The 15,660-nt window shown below is 36.1% G+C and overlaps 1 protein-coding gene across 1 annotated transcript; it reads right to left on the bottom strand.

The window, feature by feature from the left end:
- Positions 1 to 3,076: 3,076 nt before the first annotated feature.
- Positions 3,077 to 14,667, bottom strand: LOC126811416 (beta-1,3-galactosyl-O-glycosyl-glycoprotein beta-1,6-N-acetylglucosaminyltransferase). The gene is made up of 3 exons (XM_050537021.2): positions 14,617 to 14,667; positions 6,045 to 7,050; positions 3,077 to 3,436 (listed from the first exon to the last, which is right to left on the bottom strand). Exons 2-3 carry the CDS (start codon positions 7,036 to 7,038, stop codon positions 3,171 to 3,173), a joined length of 1,260 nt encoding a protein of 419 aa, XP_050392978.1. The 5' UTR covers positions 7,039 to 7,050; positions 14,617 to 14,667; the 3' UTR covers positions 3,077 to 3,170.
- Between the last annotated feature and the right edge of the window lie 993 nt (positions 14,668 to 15,660).

Raw genomic sequence — 15,660 nt, 5'->3', positions numbered from 1 at the left:
TCTACTAAGTGATGACGTCGAGTGAATAATAAAATAAATTAAGCGTCACAAATAGAGCGCGTGCTTTCGCCGTAAAACGGTGTCGTCTGCTAGAAAGATAAAACGTGATTTATCATCACCCAGTTGTGCAAACGAAACGTCTTTATACAAACTTTTCCTTTTTATAAGCTCGTTTATATAGTTTATGCTTTAGTTCTTGAAGAAGCTTTCCAATGTATTACCCCTGTAATTCCTCCTCTTTTATCTGTACAATATTTTCGAAAAAAATGAAACGAAATCCACTTATGTATACATTTAGGTTACATTATAGCCTACATGTCCCGACTCAACTTGCCACATTACATGTCATAATATTATAACCAGGTATTGATAAAAGCATCAATTGAGCAATTCCAATACAATCCAATACAATGAATATAGGCAAGGTAAATAAACAAATAAATGGAAAAAACAAATTGAAAAAGAAACTATTATAAATTAATTAAATATGTAGTATGCAATAATGAATTGACATTTAATGACAGAAAGAAAACAGTGAACTTTGCACAACTTGCAGCAAGATGGAAAATAGACCCGTTGATACAACCAAACTCTAGATCTGTAGGCATAGAGCATGTTTTCCCCTTAATATGCTATAATTATTCCATCAAAAACATTGTATGCTTAGACTATAAGTAAAGATATACTGTTTGATTGTTCAATACTTTGTAAAAGATAATTTGTGATAAATTTATATGTGTCCTCTAATTATTTTCCTATTTCGGCGGGGGACATCAGCCTCACTGTTGGCTTGTTAATAATTTAGATAACATTTCGGGACAGGGGGTTCACAAGTCCGCGAGTGCACTAGTCCGCCGCTATAAAAAAAGACCATATATATGGGTACCAAAAAAACCCGGAAGGACCTACTGAAGGTTTTAAGCCATGTTTTATCATGGTCAAGGGGTAGTCAAGAGTCAAAATATTGTTACATGGGTATCAAAAGAACCAACGCCCCCATGACTTCCTGAAGGTTTCAGAAGATTTTATATGAGCAAAACACCACGAAACTATACTGAGCGCCATGGAAAACGCATCACTTAGTTTTTCGTATAACAAAATGATCCTGTAAACATATCTTATTTATTTTGCTTCTTATTGTGAACAACATTCAAATGGGAGCACATCAATAACAACACATTTGTACACTTATTAATCAACGGTACAAAGTCAGAGGGGTCAAAACAAAAAGTACGACACAGATGTCTCTTACGCACGCTGTGCAGCGACGTCGCATGGAATTTACCAATTGTTCCATTCTTGGACAAGAGCAGCTTCTAAAGCAGCAATGGTGTGCATCTGTGGTCTCCGATACAGACGGCGTCCAATCTCATCCCAGACATGTTCTATCGGTGCCATGTCCGGAGACATGGCTGGCCAGTCCAAGACATTGATGTTGTTAGCAGCCAGGTAGTCCATTCTATAACGGGCGGTATGTGGACGTGCATTATCCTGTTGGAAATGCTGATGTTGTGGGTGCGCTCGAAACATCGAAACAACAATTGGTTGCAAGACATCATCACGGTAGTCTACAGCATTAACGCGACCCCTGCAAATGTGTAGGGCGGTCCGGTGATGAAATGTGAAGCCTCCCCACACCATTACACTTCCCCCGCCCCATCGATTCGTTTCGAAGACGCAGCAGTCTGCAAGACGTTCCCCAAGACGTCTCCACACACGTTGACGGCCATCAGCGTGATAAAGATGAAAGCGACTCTCATCACTGAAGAGCACACTTTGCCAGTCACTCTTCTCCATGTCTGGTGTCCTTGAGCCCATATCAAACGCCGCTGACGGTGATGATCCCTGCTTCTCTTAGACGACGTCTTACGGTGTTGGCACTTACTGGTCCTTGTCTTCCGACGACTGCTGCACCTGTTCGAGTCGCTGGGCGGAATCTGTCACGCAGATGAGTGACCCGGATGTAGCGGTCTTGAGCCTGGGTTGTAACGCGTTGTGGACCAGGACGTTGAGGGTCACGTGTTGATCCAGTAACTCGAACACGTTCCACCAACCTTACAATAGTGGACTGATGACAATTGAAGTGTCTAGCAATAGCACGTGTAGACATGCCAGCCCTGGACATTCCTATGGCTTCATTCCGTTGATTTTCAGTAAGTCTCGGCATCTCTAGCTCGATTCCTTCACACTTCCAACAACAAATTACGACAGATTGACGTTTCATGTACTGCACAATAAGTTGAAAACATGTTTTAAAAGGCTCACACACAATGCTGCACGTGAATATTGGGTTTTTTATGTGCATCTCGTGCAATTTTTTTTTTGCACACGGGCCGATATTTTTTGCGTTTGGGAGTATTGTGTGAAACAGTAGTTCATAGTATTGCATAATATTAAACATACAAAACCACCTAGTAATAAAATATTTTGGAAAAAAAGTGATGCGTTTTCCATGGCGCTCAGTATATAATGTAAAAAACCATTAGAATGATATTTTGAATATTAGAAGATATCGATCAATCGAAACTAACTGCCAGATTTGGTGTCGTACATTTCATTGCCGTGGGGGCGTCGTTAAATTTCATTTTCAGGGTAGGTGCGTTACATTTCATTGTTATGTTGATGCGTGTGCCCGGACAGCGGCACTACGGCCTACTCTTGCATCGAATTCCAACTGCCAAGGGATCTTTTACGTGCACGCCAATGTGTACAGGGGACCTCGGCTTTTCGTCCCATCCGAACGACTAGACAGCTTTCCCTGTCAGGCCCTCCGTCCTGCATCACTGACAAGGGGGAATCACGACGGAAAATCTGGATGAACTTTCTAGGCCAATGCAGGGATCGAACACCCGACCTCCAGGCTAGGTTAATTACAGTAACGTTCACGTATAAAAACGAATAGTTGAATGCTACACCAATGGACGCAGTTGGATAGTTTTGCAATTGACAGATTAACCAAGAAGATTATAGAAAAGAAACGCTGTTGTTTCTAAACACAAAATATTCTTCTTTGTTACCTTCTCGGCAATGTGGTTTAAGTAGAACAACAAATACCTGCAAAATATTATGTCAAGTTTATCATTGCTCCTTATGTAAATTTATTAACCAATAATTTTTTTTTTGTATGTACATCTTCAAGGTCACCTGTCAGGATGGGTCGTTTTTGCGAATTAAAATGTTGATTTGTAAAATTGTTCATCAATTGGTTGCGAGGAAAGTGTTTCATTGTGTAACCATTCAGATAAACATTGTATTGCAGTGTAACTATACTCTAGTTCGAATTTATTAGCAAATAATTCCTTCCTATTGACGAGCGTTGGCAAATCACCCACTGAAAAAATACAAACATTTCTCAAAATCCTCCCGGCACATTTCATTCGTGTTTTTCCAATCTGCCAGTTTGCATATGTGGACAATAAATTAGATGTGCATTTTTCTGTAAATGTAAAAAAAAAACAACATCAGAAAGTATAAACAGTTACAAGAGATTATAAACAATTTAATCAACTCCTTTCGTTGGAAGGAGTTTTCAAACAGAGGTCCAACACGCAACAACGCTTAAGATAACTAGCAATGTAATGTTTGTTAAATTATGACCTATGAAAAACAAAAATCCGGTAATAATTGTAACGTCTAAAATTTGCCTTATCCTCTCAATATATTTGTCACCCGACACGCAACAAAGCTTATGAGCTTATGATAACTATCAATGTAATTGTTGTTGTTTATTTTGTTTTGTTGTTTTCTAAAATTATTACCGATTAAATACACAAAATCTGGTAATACCTGTATCGCCTAAAATTGGTATAATCCATTCAATATACCGGGTGACACAAGAAAAGCGTTCATCACCTAAACTTGAATAACGAAGAGGGGTCGTCAGGGACCTCCAGTGGTTCCAGCAGGATGGTGCCACCCCGACACCTCAAACGAATCATTGGCATGGCTACAGCAGCGTTTCCCTGACCGACTGATCAGCCGCAGGTGTGACCCTGAGTGGTCGCCGCATTCACCGGACTTGAACGCCCCAGATTTTTATCTGTGGGGATACCTTAAGGACAACAACCCCCAGACTATCCCTGATCTGAAGGCAGCAATCACAGCAGCAATAAAAGCGACCCCAAGGGAAGAATGTGGGAGGGTCATCGAGAACTTTGCCCGCCGGATCCAAATGTGCTTGCAGCACCGGGGAGCTCATTTAAAGCACATTTTTTGAGCGCCAGTTAAACAACGAGTTTTTGTGGTACAGACTTAACCTAATGTAGCTATGTTAATCTAAATACAATTTTGGAAGTTATTCGATTTTTATTGATGAACGTTTTTTTTGTGTCACCCTGTATTAGTGAACCACTGGCCTAGAGAGTTGATTTTTGTGCTTGCCATGTGAAAATACGTCCACATACGGTTGTCTAAACTGCAGCCATATTTGTACTACTTTTCGTCAAAGGGGAGGGTTCTTCATCGTTGCAAGATATATGGTAATTGGCAGCTGGTTTATTAAATAAATCTTGTGATCTAGATTTCATTACCAAACACAATAATTTGACAAAGCTGCTAATTGGTCTAGCTATTTATATTTTTTTTTAAAAAATAAGACACAGAGTACACTTTCGATGCTCTTCGATCGCCCTCTCATGACCATACTTTTTCACACTCAAGTTTTAAAAAATTCCGCGATATCATGTTCACATGTTTTCGGCAAAAATGAGAGAACTCCAGGACGGAAAAGTGGTAGAATGGTGAATATCAGTAGGGTTAATCAATTCTCACAACACCAATGCCGTAAGGGATAACCCAGGAGGGCTAAAAATCGATAGAGTTCATCCAAATTGGAACAAATCTATGAATACCTATAGCAACTATCGCGTTCACAAGGTTTTTGACAAATTGTTGCATACTTTGTAATGTAAACATGTAGTCAAACTAAACTGCGTAGTCAAATGAAAAAAAAAATGAAACACTGCCAATTAGTTATCAACGCTGATGAAATAAGTACAGAAAACCTACATATTCCTCTCAATGTATTATTTTTGTTGTTAAGCTCTGCCAGTTTCATTTTCTTCAAACAAAATATAATGATAAAGATTGAATTTATAAAATAATCATTGGAAATACGTCTAAAAGAAAACTGTCTTTAAAGGTGCCTTATAGTCGTATCACAACCCCCAGATATGTGACCATTTCTCGTGGTACAATGTCTGTCTATGGTTTCTGATTGAAGGGGCCCTATTGATGGTATTTGTAGTTTGCTACCTCTAAAATCTACAGGCTAACTCCAAGAGATCCGAAAATCCAAAATTGACCTTGACAAACGTTGTTGGCGAAATGACCCGTGTAATATCAGTTTCCGATTCATCTCACAAACGATTGACCCAATATGGAATCCAAAATGGCGGCAGAAATTGGCTCGAAAAGTACTCTAACAATATCAGTGTTATGAAATGAAATGTGTGTAACGTCCCACAGTTCTGCTCTGGCTGGCTTAATGAAGACAGCATAGTTATTACTGTATATATTGTCAAATCATCCAATCATAGGAATCATTCTAGAACTTCCAACATACAACATTCACATCAATATTTGAAATAGTATCAACTCGCCCACTGAAAAACTAAGTGTTCATAATGCATTTGGTAGGTCTCGATTTAATCTGTAGTGCAGATTTTTCTCGATACGGATAATGTCTGGTTGACCGAGGAAAAATTGCCTAGCTTGTTTCTAAATATAAAGAGACTTGAAATGAGATTATTTTATTTTTTTTACTGAGGACAGGGAACTTTCAAGGCCTGTATCGAGTACAGTGCCCCCAGGGAACTTACAAACCCCCCAACGTTGTAGTTTCATCTTGAAAATGCTACAATATAATATGCAAAGTTTACAACTGGCAAAAGTGAATCATAGAATAAAACGGATTATTCTTTAACAAGTTCGGTCTATGCTATAGTCAGGTGTTGTGGGGTTCTATTTTAATATATTTTAAACATACGACTTTTAAAAATGCAATTATAGATCAATTACCTTTAAAAATAAAATAAATCCTTTACCTTTATAGCTACCAGGAACTTTTAAATGTGGATTATGATTTAATGTTGACCAATAATATTCATCAGGAGAAAGAACTCCACGACACCACTCTAATAAATCTTTCGCCGTTTGATTGTTGACTACGTAATTAACAAATTGATGAGTGAAAACAGCATAAGCACTTCCTTTGACGATTGTCATACCATGTGGTAAATTTGGATTTTGGTTCTTGGTTTTTATAATTTTGTAATGTTTTCCATCATCACCGTATTGATATATATATTGACGATAAAAGCGATATGATAGGAGTTGCTTAGTCAAACATTCTATAGAATTGTTGTTATTTAATGCTTTTAATATATTCACAATCTGTAAATTAGTCTTCAACGGTAATTCCTGTCCAGGAAGATTAATTAGATATTTCCAGTCTGGTTTAACTAAATGATCTGCCATACAGTTGATATCAGCTTGCAATCGCTGAAAACTTTCATAAACTATATTCTCTGTTTTAGAAACTATGAATACATTATCAAAACAATCAGCTAATGCTTTAGCTGCCTTGTGAACATGATCTGGGGAAAACCCATCTACATGTAAACAATAGTAATTTTGTGGTCTATAAATAGCACGAAGAAGTATTTCAACTTGAGCTAAGTCTTTATATAAAAGTATATTAAATGCAATGGGAAACTGCTGTTCTTCCTCTGTATTTGGAATAGTGTCATAGCCGTACAGTGTTCGGAACTGAACACAATTAGTTGTATGCCGTAGTACAGTTTCGTCGTCAGGGAAAGATTTAGGAACCATTGATTTCGCTTGGAGCATTTCGTTCTCATCGCCTTCTAAGATTCGTTTACAGTTTATATTTTGTAGCGTAAATGATTTAAATTCGCGTGTATGTTTTTCATCCATTGCACTGTTTGTAATCCTGGGAGGTAATATGTATAAAATGTTAATACAAATTGTCATGGCCGTTAAAACAACCATAGATAGAAAAACTCGACGGTAATCCATTCCGACTTGTTTCTGAAAATGAAAAAACGAATTGTACGTGAAAAACAATATAATGCTTATGGCGTGTTAAAACTTAAATCCATCTGCCTAATGTCGATTGAAAACTGTCAAGGGTTTTTTTTTACCTGTTGCCTATGGAATCACGGGGAAGATGGGGGGGGGGCTACTCTCATGGAACCACACCACTCGACTACATGAACCTAAAACAAAGACCCGCCCGCATTCGACATCCTCTTGTTCATTGATTAAACCACCTAGTCACCTTTCAAATAAATACGGGTGGCTCGGTGAGTAAGACGTTGGCTCGCAAACCTGGAGGTCCAGTGTACGATCCCGGTGTTGGCCGAGAAAGCCCATAAGGATTTTCGGCGTGTCCTAGGTCGGCCTCGTCAATGGTGCAGGAGGACGGCGGTCTGGCAAGGTCCCGTGTACACATTGGTGTGCACGTATAACCCTTGGAATTTGATGTAAGAGTTGACCGTTGTCTGGGCAAAGTTTACCTCCTAACACACTATGGCATCTGCCCGTCTTCATTAGCTCAGTTGACGCAAAACAGTTAACCCCCATTTCATTTCGTTAAGATCCTTACCAGAAACATCACCGCATACCTGTCCAGTCTTGTAGCAAGGGTCCGAAGTCGTGTGAAGACTTTATAGAAATGGTTGCTTGTTAAACGTTACGTAGGCTTTTAGCTATCACAAGTCCGTTTTTATCGTAACAAATGTACAATATCATGTAATTTTCAAAAATATGAAGTAGGTTACTGACACCAATCCATAGATTGCTGGCGGTACATTGTATGTAGGATACCATGTTCAGAATATCAAGATACATATATATTACAATATTCGAATCAACAATTAAAGATACATTATTTACGAATTAGATAAAGAGCTGGTCGTTCTGGCTATAATAATTCACAATAGATAATAAAAACTGAATATATTGAAAATTTCAGTTAAAAGTGTTTAAAGTTTTAACAAAATTCAGCGTAGACTATATATTATCGTAGCAACGGTAATCGATCCGGTTTGATTCCTAACGATCTGAAATCAAAATACAAGAATACCAATCTATATTTCGTTTCGTTTTTTTATACTTTCGATGGCCTACACTACATGAAGATCTGACAAGTTATAGCGATAGGTCACGTCAGGGGTCAAAAGACGGACTTATGACCCTATGATGTCAGACATTTGATTAACCAATCAGCATTTGTGTTACTAGTGGATTACCCACAGTTCCGTGCAAAACCCGCCGTGACAGACCGTTTCATTGGCTTATCCACGACACCATTCAGAACACGAGTTAAAAAACAACTCTTCCAGATCCAAGTGTAGTAAAGACAAGTAAAACGAAATTTTGAACTACAAAAACGAAACGAACTAGAACTGCGACGCAGTAATGATGGGTTTCACCGGTGCCCCGTTACGCTTGAACATATGTCACTTCCGGTACCGATGAAACTATTAAACAGGTTTCCATGTAAGCATTTCACACATCAAATAAAATGTACGCAGAATCAACCAAATCCGGCAATATCAATTCATTGTATACATTTGTTACATGTAAGTGATCCTGACAAAATTACACTACTTCCGGTGATAATGAAAATTCTAAATTAGTTTTTTGAAATCATAAATGGCATAAGGCATCACATGATGAAATTTTTTTATGTAAATCGAATAATAATTGCCACTTTTATAGAACAAAAACCTTGAAAAGTGACCTATAGAAAATTTTATGTAAATCGAACAATAATTGCCACTTTTATAGACCAAAAATCTTGAAAAGGGACTATTTCTCTGCAACCGTACAAGTTAGAAACCATTTTTTGGTATCTGTATGATCGTGTGGGTTTAATCTATTTGTTGATTGGAATCAAATATCATAATTTTAAAAACAATACAAATCAGACTCATTTGAATAAAATATCTGTTTTGAAGGCTAAAAATACAGTTTTTGCCAAAATGACGTTACTTCCGGTGACAGAAAACGTGTTAAATTACTTGTATAAAATCGTCAATGGCATTAGGTATCACACACTGGAAATTTTATGAACATCGAATAATAATTGACGCTTTTATGGACAAAAAACCATGAAAAGTTACCTGTTGAAAATCGTCTATTTCTCCGCAACTGAACAAGTTAGAAACCATTTTGTGATATCTATATGATCGTATGGGTTCATTCTATTAGTTGATTGGAATCAAATATCAAAATTTTAAACAAATAACAAATACGACTCGTTTGAATAAATTACTGGTTTGAAGGCTATAGATATATTTTTTGCCCAAATTACGTCATTTTCGACGACATTGAAAATGTTAAATTGGTTTGACCTAGTTAAAATTGACATTACGGATCAAATGGTGTCACTTTTATGAAAATCGAATAATAATTGACACTTTTACAGGCAAACTAGCGTAAAAAGGGACTCATGCAAAATTGCCCATTTCTCGGCAACTGCTTATATTACAAACTATTTTTCACATATATTCTCTTCGTATGGATTATTGCTACTTGTTTATGAAAGTTGCGAAAAAATATATTAAAATATGGAAAGCCTGAATGGGTTGTAAATAGCTTATTTTTTCACCTTTTTTCGCCTTTAAATCGAAATGATCCGAAAACGAAATAAAAATTAAAAAAACTGAGCGCGATGATTTTTGCGCCTTAACAAGGCACACCCTTTCAGTCATACCAGATTTGAAAAAAATAATATTTGCTTTCAAAAAGTGGTACCGAACTGTCAAATTTGCAGTTTTTGCTAAATTTACGTCACTTCCGCTATCGAAAGAAAAATGTACCGGTAACAAAAAAAATGACATTTTGGACCACGGAGCATATGAACTTTGATTGATACAAATCGAACAATAAATAATTAATCCAGGACTGAAAAACTGAATTAGCCAATGGGGGCCAAGGAAAAATACGGTGGCAAAAAATGTTGCTATTTTTGGTCAAATCAGATGACTCTTTAACCCTATTTTTGGTCAAATCAGATGACTCTTTAACCACAAAAAAAAATACATATATAAAAAAGTTTTTTTGTAAAAATTTAAATTTTCAAAATTTGGCGCCTAATATCTCCGAAGATTCGTCGAAAATAAAAAATCCAAAGAACCTTAGCTATGTGCCTTGTCTCTGGCTATGTCAAAATGTATCAAATATTACAATCCGACAATTATTGATAACATTTCGGCAAAATATCGAAAAACGACAACTTCGGTGATTTTGGACATTTCGCATTGTCGCAGAACGTTGGAAATAGCTTTAAAATTTAAGTCAAACCCACTTTCCCAGTAAAACCGAAGACATCGATTCGATCCGACAAGTAGTTTCTGAGATATGCTCAAATGGAAAAATAATAATAATAATAATAACTAGAACTGCGAAACAGTAATGACGGGTTTCACTGGTGCCACGTTACCATTGAACTTATGTCACTTTTGGTGCCATGTTACCCTTGAACTCATCGCTTCCAGTACCAATGGAACCGATAAATAGATATGCACAAACTTTGCACGCATCAAATAAAATGGAAGCAGATTCAACCAAATCCAGCAATGTCAATTCATTTATACATGTGTTACATGTAAGTGATCCTGACAAAATTACATTACTTCTGGTGATAATAAAAAAGTTCAATTAGTTTTATGAAATCAGAAATGGCATAAGGCATCACATGGTGAAAATTTTATGTAAATCGAATAATAATTGCCACTTTTATAGACCAAAAACCTTAAAAAGTGACTTGTAGAAAATCGTCTATTTCTCTGCAACCGTACAAGTTAGAAACCATATTTTGGTATCTGTATGATCGTTTGGGTTCAATCTATGCGTTGACTGGAATCAAATATCATAATTTTAAATACCTTACAAATCAGACGCATTTGAATAAAATATCTGCTTTGGAGGCTAAAAATACATTTTTCGCCAAAATGACGTTACTTCCGGTGATAATGAAAATCTTAAATTACTTGTATGAAATCGTAAATGGCGTTAGGTATCAGACAGTGAAATTTTTTATGAAAATCGAATAATAATTGCCACTTTTATGGACCAAAAACTTTGAAAAGTGACCTGCTGAAAATCGCCTATTTCTCCGCAACTGAACAAGTTAGAAAACATGTTGTGATATCTATATGATCGTATGGGTTCATTCTATTAGTTGATTGGAATCAAATATCATAATTTTGAAAACATTACAAACCAGACTCGTTTGAATAAAATATCTGTTTTGAAGGCTATAAATACATTTTTGCCCAAATGGCGCCATTTCCGGTGACATTGAAAATGTTAAATTGGTTTGAACTAGTCAAAATTGACATTACGCATCAAATGGTGTCATTTTTATGAAAATCCAATAATAATTGTCTCTTTTACAGGCAAAATAGCGTAAAAAGTGACTCATGCAAAATTGACCATTTCTAGGCAAATACTCATATTACAAACTATTACAAACTATGGATTAATGCTCCAAGTTTATTATAGTTCCGAAGAAATATTTTGAAATATGAAAAGCCTGAATGGGTTGTAAATAGCTCATTTTTACACCTTTTTTCACCTTTAAATCGAAATGGCGCAAATACAAAACCAAAATTGAAAAAGGTGAGTCCGACATTTTGTGCGCCTTTGGTAGGGGCATTTATCTTGATCTATCAGATCTGCAAAAATTAACATTTGCTAGTGAAAAGACGTTCCGACTCGACAAAATTGGAGTTTTTAGCAAAATTGCGTCACATCCGGTACCGATAGAAAACTTTACCGGTAATAAAAAAATTGAGAATTTGCACCATGGAGCATATGAACTTTGTTTTATAAAAATCGGGCAATAAATAATTAACCTAGAACCGATAAACTGAATTAGCCAATAGCGGCCAAAAAAAATTATCGAGACAAAAAATGTTCACATTTTTGATCAAATCAGACGACCCCTTAACCCTGGGTAAAATGCCGTAAAAAATTATTCATTAATAAAAAAGTTTTTTGTCAAAATTTAAATTTTCAAAATTTGGCGCCTAATATCTCCGAAGATTCGTCGAAAATCAAAAATCTAAACTACCGTAGCTATGTGCCCTGTCTCAGGCTATGTCAAAATGTATCCAATGTTAAAATCCGACGATTATTGTTAATATTACTGCAATATTTCAAAAAACGACAACTTTGGCGTTTCGGACATTTCGCATATTCGCAGAACGTTCGAAATAGCTTTAATCTCTAAGTCACACCCACTTTTCCAGTAAAACCGAAGACATCGAATTGATCCGACAAGTAGTTTCTTAGATATGCTCAAGTGGAAAAAAAAATAAGAAGAAGAATAATCTTAACAAAAACAATAGTGTTTCACACAAGCTAACCAGATTGCAAGAATACATACATCTGCCAACCCTCTTGGATTCTTTTGATTTAAATGTAGGTCATTGAAAAGCCTAGAACAGAGCATACCGGTATTCATCAGATTCGAGGATTGCTAATCAAATACACCTTTAAACAAGCATTACGAAGGGGACATCTCGTATACAGGTTCTTGGGCACTAGAAATGTGGGACTTCGTGTGATTGACTTCATTTTCGTGACTACTAGTAATGGATTACTTGTGGGTATGTTCAGTTGTGATATTGATGTTTCTTGTGTGCATCAAACATAATGATTTCGTCTTCAAATATAAATCGCAATATTCTAGACAGTGAGACACGCAAAGATTTGCAGATAATACACATACGGTACCTGGGCTTTCATGTTTTCGGACATACAGCTGTTGGGCGCCGCAACATTGAATTCCACCAAGGTGCCTCTTTAGAACGACCCGAATATTCCTGACAAGATTGGAAATCGAACCAAAACTTTAACCTACGAGGTTCAGAGTCGGGAACATTAAACCTCCAAAGAAAATTATGAACGAGTTTCGATAGGGCTCCCCCCTGTAATAATACTGCTAGAATTTTTGCTCTTGAAATTAATGGGGGCAGTATATTTCATTAATTAAATCTTTGGCAAGTTGGTAGATTCACATACATACATGTAGAATTGTACTTAAATCAACCTAGTTAATAACTGACGGGTTGACACATAAAAAGAGTTACAGAACCAAAACATAGCTGGTTGTATGTGTCAATAAAATACCACGAGATTACACGTGCTTGGAAATTTACTAATTACATCATTTGGCTAAAGTGACCAATCATATTAGTAATTGTCCAGGGTCATGAATACACTAGTTTTGTGCTGTTGTTCATAGGTTCTATAAAAGAAATCATGGCAAACTTTTAAGTCAGACTTTCATTAGATTCCGGATAGTTTACCATCCGAGTTCCTAGATAGCATCTTGATTCCAGAAGGGAAAAGATGTAGCAGGTTCTATCACCAGACTCGCCCAACGAGTCTGGCTGCATGAGGTTTGAGAGAATGACTTTATTATTGTAATCTATACTATGCTTGTATGCAGCTGATATATAAAATGTAAAAACGAACTGTTGCATTGTTATAACTACTGAGAAGACAAACGTCTTAACAAAACAGTAAGAAGTAAATACACAACGTGAAGAAGAAGTAAATATATAAGACAAATTCTAGACGATCACAAGGCTACTAAGATATGTAGTAATAAAAGATGCGTGGGTCGTACGTAGGATGTGGCGACTGGTTTCGCTAATTCCCGCTCTCCACGTCTGACAAAAAGGCCCATGGTGCTACACACCTTTGAGCAGACGAATGATCTCAGCAAACGTAGTGGAGAGCGCATTAACATTATATGACATACAGGTATAATGTGTTAATTTATGTGACAAATCGACATTGAGTTAATTCACACAACACAGAATTACAATGTAGTAATGTATGTGACAAAAAACACATTGAGTTGATTTACGACATAAAATTATAATGTGCTTAAAAAACGTGACAACAATGCATTGAATTACAATTTGTTAATTTACGAGACATAGATTTACAATGTGTTAACATACGTGACATAAATCCATAATGTGTTAATTTAGACAAGATTTACATCGAGTTAATCTGCATGACATAAAACCTAGAATTTGTTAATTTACGTGGCATAGATCAACAGTATGTTAATATACTTGGCATAGATCTACATTGTGTTATTTTACGTGGCACATATACATAATGTGTTAATTCAGACAAGATTTACATTGAGTTAATCTGCATGACATAAAACCTAGAATTTGTTAATTTACGTGGCATACATCAACAATTTGTTAATATACTTGGCATAGATCGATAATGTGTTAATTTGCGTGGCACATATCTAGTATATTAATTTACACGACATAACACTTTGTGTAAATTCACGTGACAGAACTAGACAGAGATAATTTACATAACCTAATAGTGTACCATAAAGATTCTATAATATCTCCCTGTCATAGCCTATCTCAGTATAATTAAATTTTGTATTCATTTGTGGTTAATTAACAAACCATTGTCAATGATATCTCGCAAATAACTTTATATGCCCTTTTAACATAGTTAACACGCGTTTTTGCTGTGTTAAGTTGTGGTTTATGAGAAAAAAAAACCCAACTAGTTTCCGGTTTATACTGTACATACCTCTTTTTCGTGAAAAATGAAGTAACTCAAATAAATAAACCTACTATAATAATGCCATTCTAGGGTGTAATATGATATGAATATGCTTATATTTTTGTCAAACATACAGCTGTGTAGTGTTATTGACATATTGTAGAATTTATGACTAGGACACTCCCGAGATCAATGTAAGGCAAAAACAAAAGCAACGTTGACATTTTAATAGAATGTCTCCCTTAAATCTAAATTATATTTAAAAAAATGCCATAGCTTGTCGTCTCTTCGAATGACTTCACTACTGAATATGGTTTATATATACAATTATTTAAAATTTATAATACGGTATATAATCATCATAACTATGCAACCATCCGCATATAAAGTCAAATCAAACAAAAGCGAAAATAATTTAGTTTAAAAAGATCATTGGTATATGAATACAAATCAATACGTCTATTAATATTGATAATCCGGATATCAAAATAAATAAAACAAAATGACGAATATCTTTCCTACGCCCCAGAAAACAGAAATTGTATTTCTTTGACTCCTTAGATATGCGCACACTATAATATTAATCAAATTCGATTTCGAAAAAAAGGGGGCTGAAATAGAACAATGTTAACAGTTACATGTTTTTGCCACTTTCTAAATTCATACAATATTGATCAAAGCCGTCACAGCTTTCATTACTTTACTCCGACTCAGTAAGTGTAACACATTCATAGTAATGTCGTCAGGAATATGCTCACTGCAATTTTCTTAATACGTTGATCGCCATTTGGGGTGATTATGAAATAAAATGAAATGAAATCGGGTTTGGCGTCCTACTGACCTAATGTAGACGGGCATACAGTGTGCTGTGAGGGAAACTTTGCCCGGGCAGCGGCACTATCTCTTATATCGATTTCCAACTGGCAAGGGATCATTTACGTGTATGCCCATGTATACACAGGACCTCGGTTATTCGTCCCATCCGAACGACTAGACAGCTGTCCGGGCCTCCGTCTTGCATTACTGACAAGGGGAAACCACGTCGGGAAATCCCGATGAACTTTCTCAGCC

The sequence above is a fragment of the Patella vulgata genome, chromosome 2, assembly GCF_932274485.2.
Source record: "Patella vulgata chromosome 2, xgPatVulg1.2, whole genome shotgun sequence".
NCBI classification, from domain to species: domain Eukaryota; kingdom Metazoa; phylum Mollusca; class Gastropoda; family Patellidae; genus Patella; species Patella vulgata.
The sequence above is the reverse complement of the archived record's forward strand: the minus strand, read 5'-3'. Positions and strand labels throughout refer to the sequence as shown.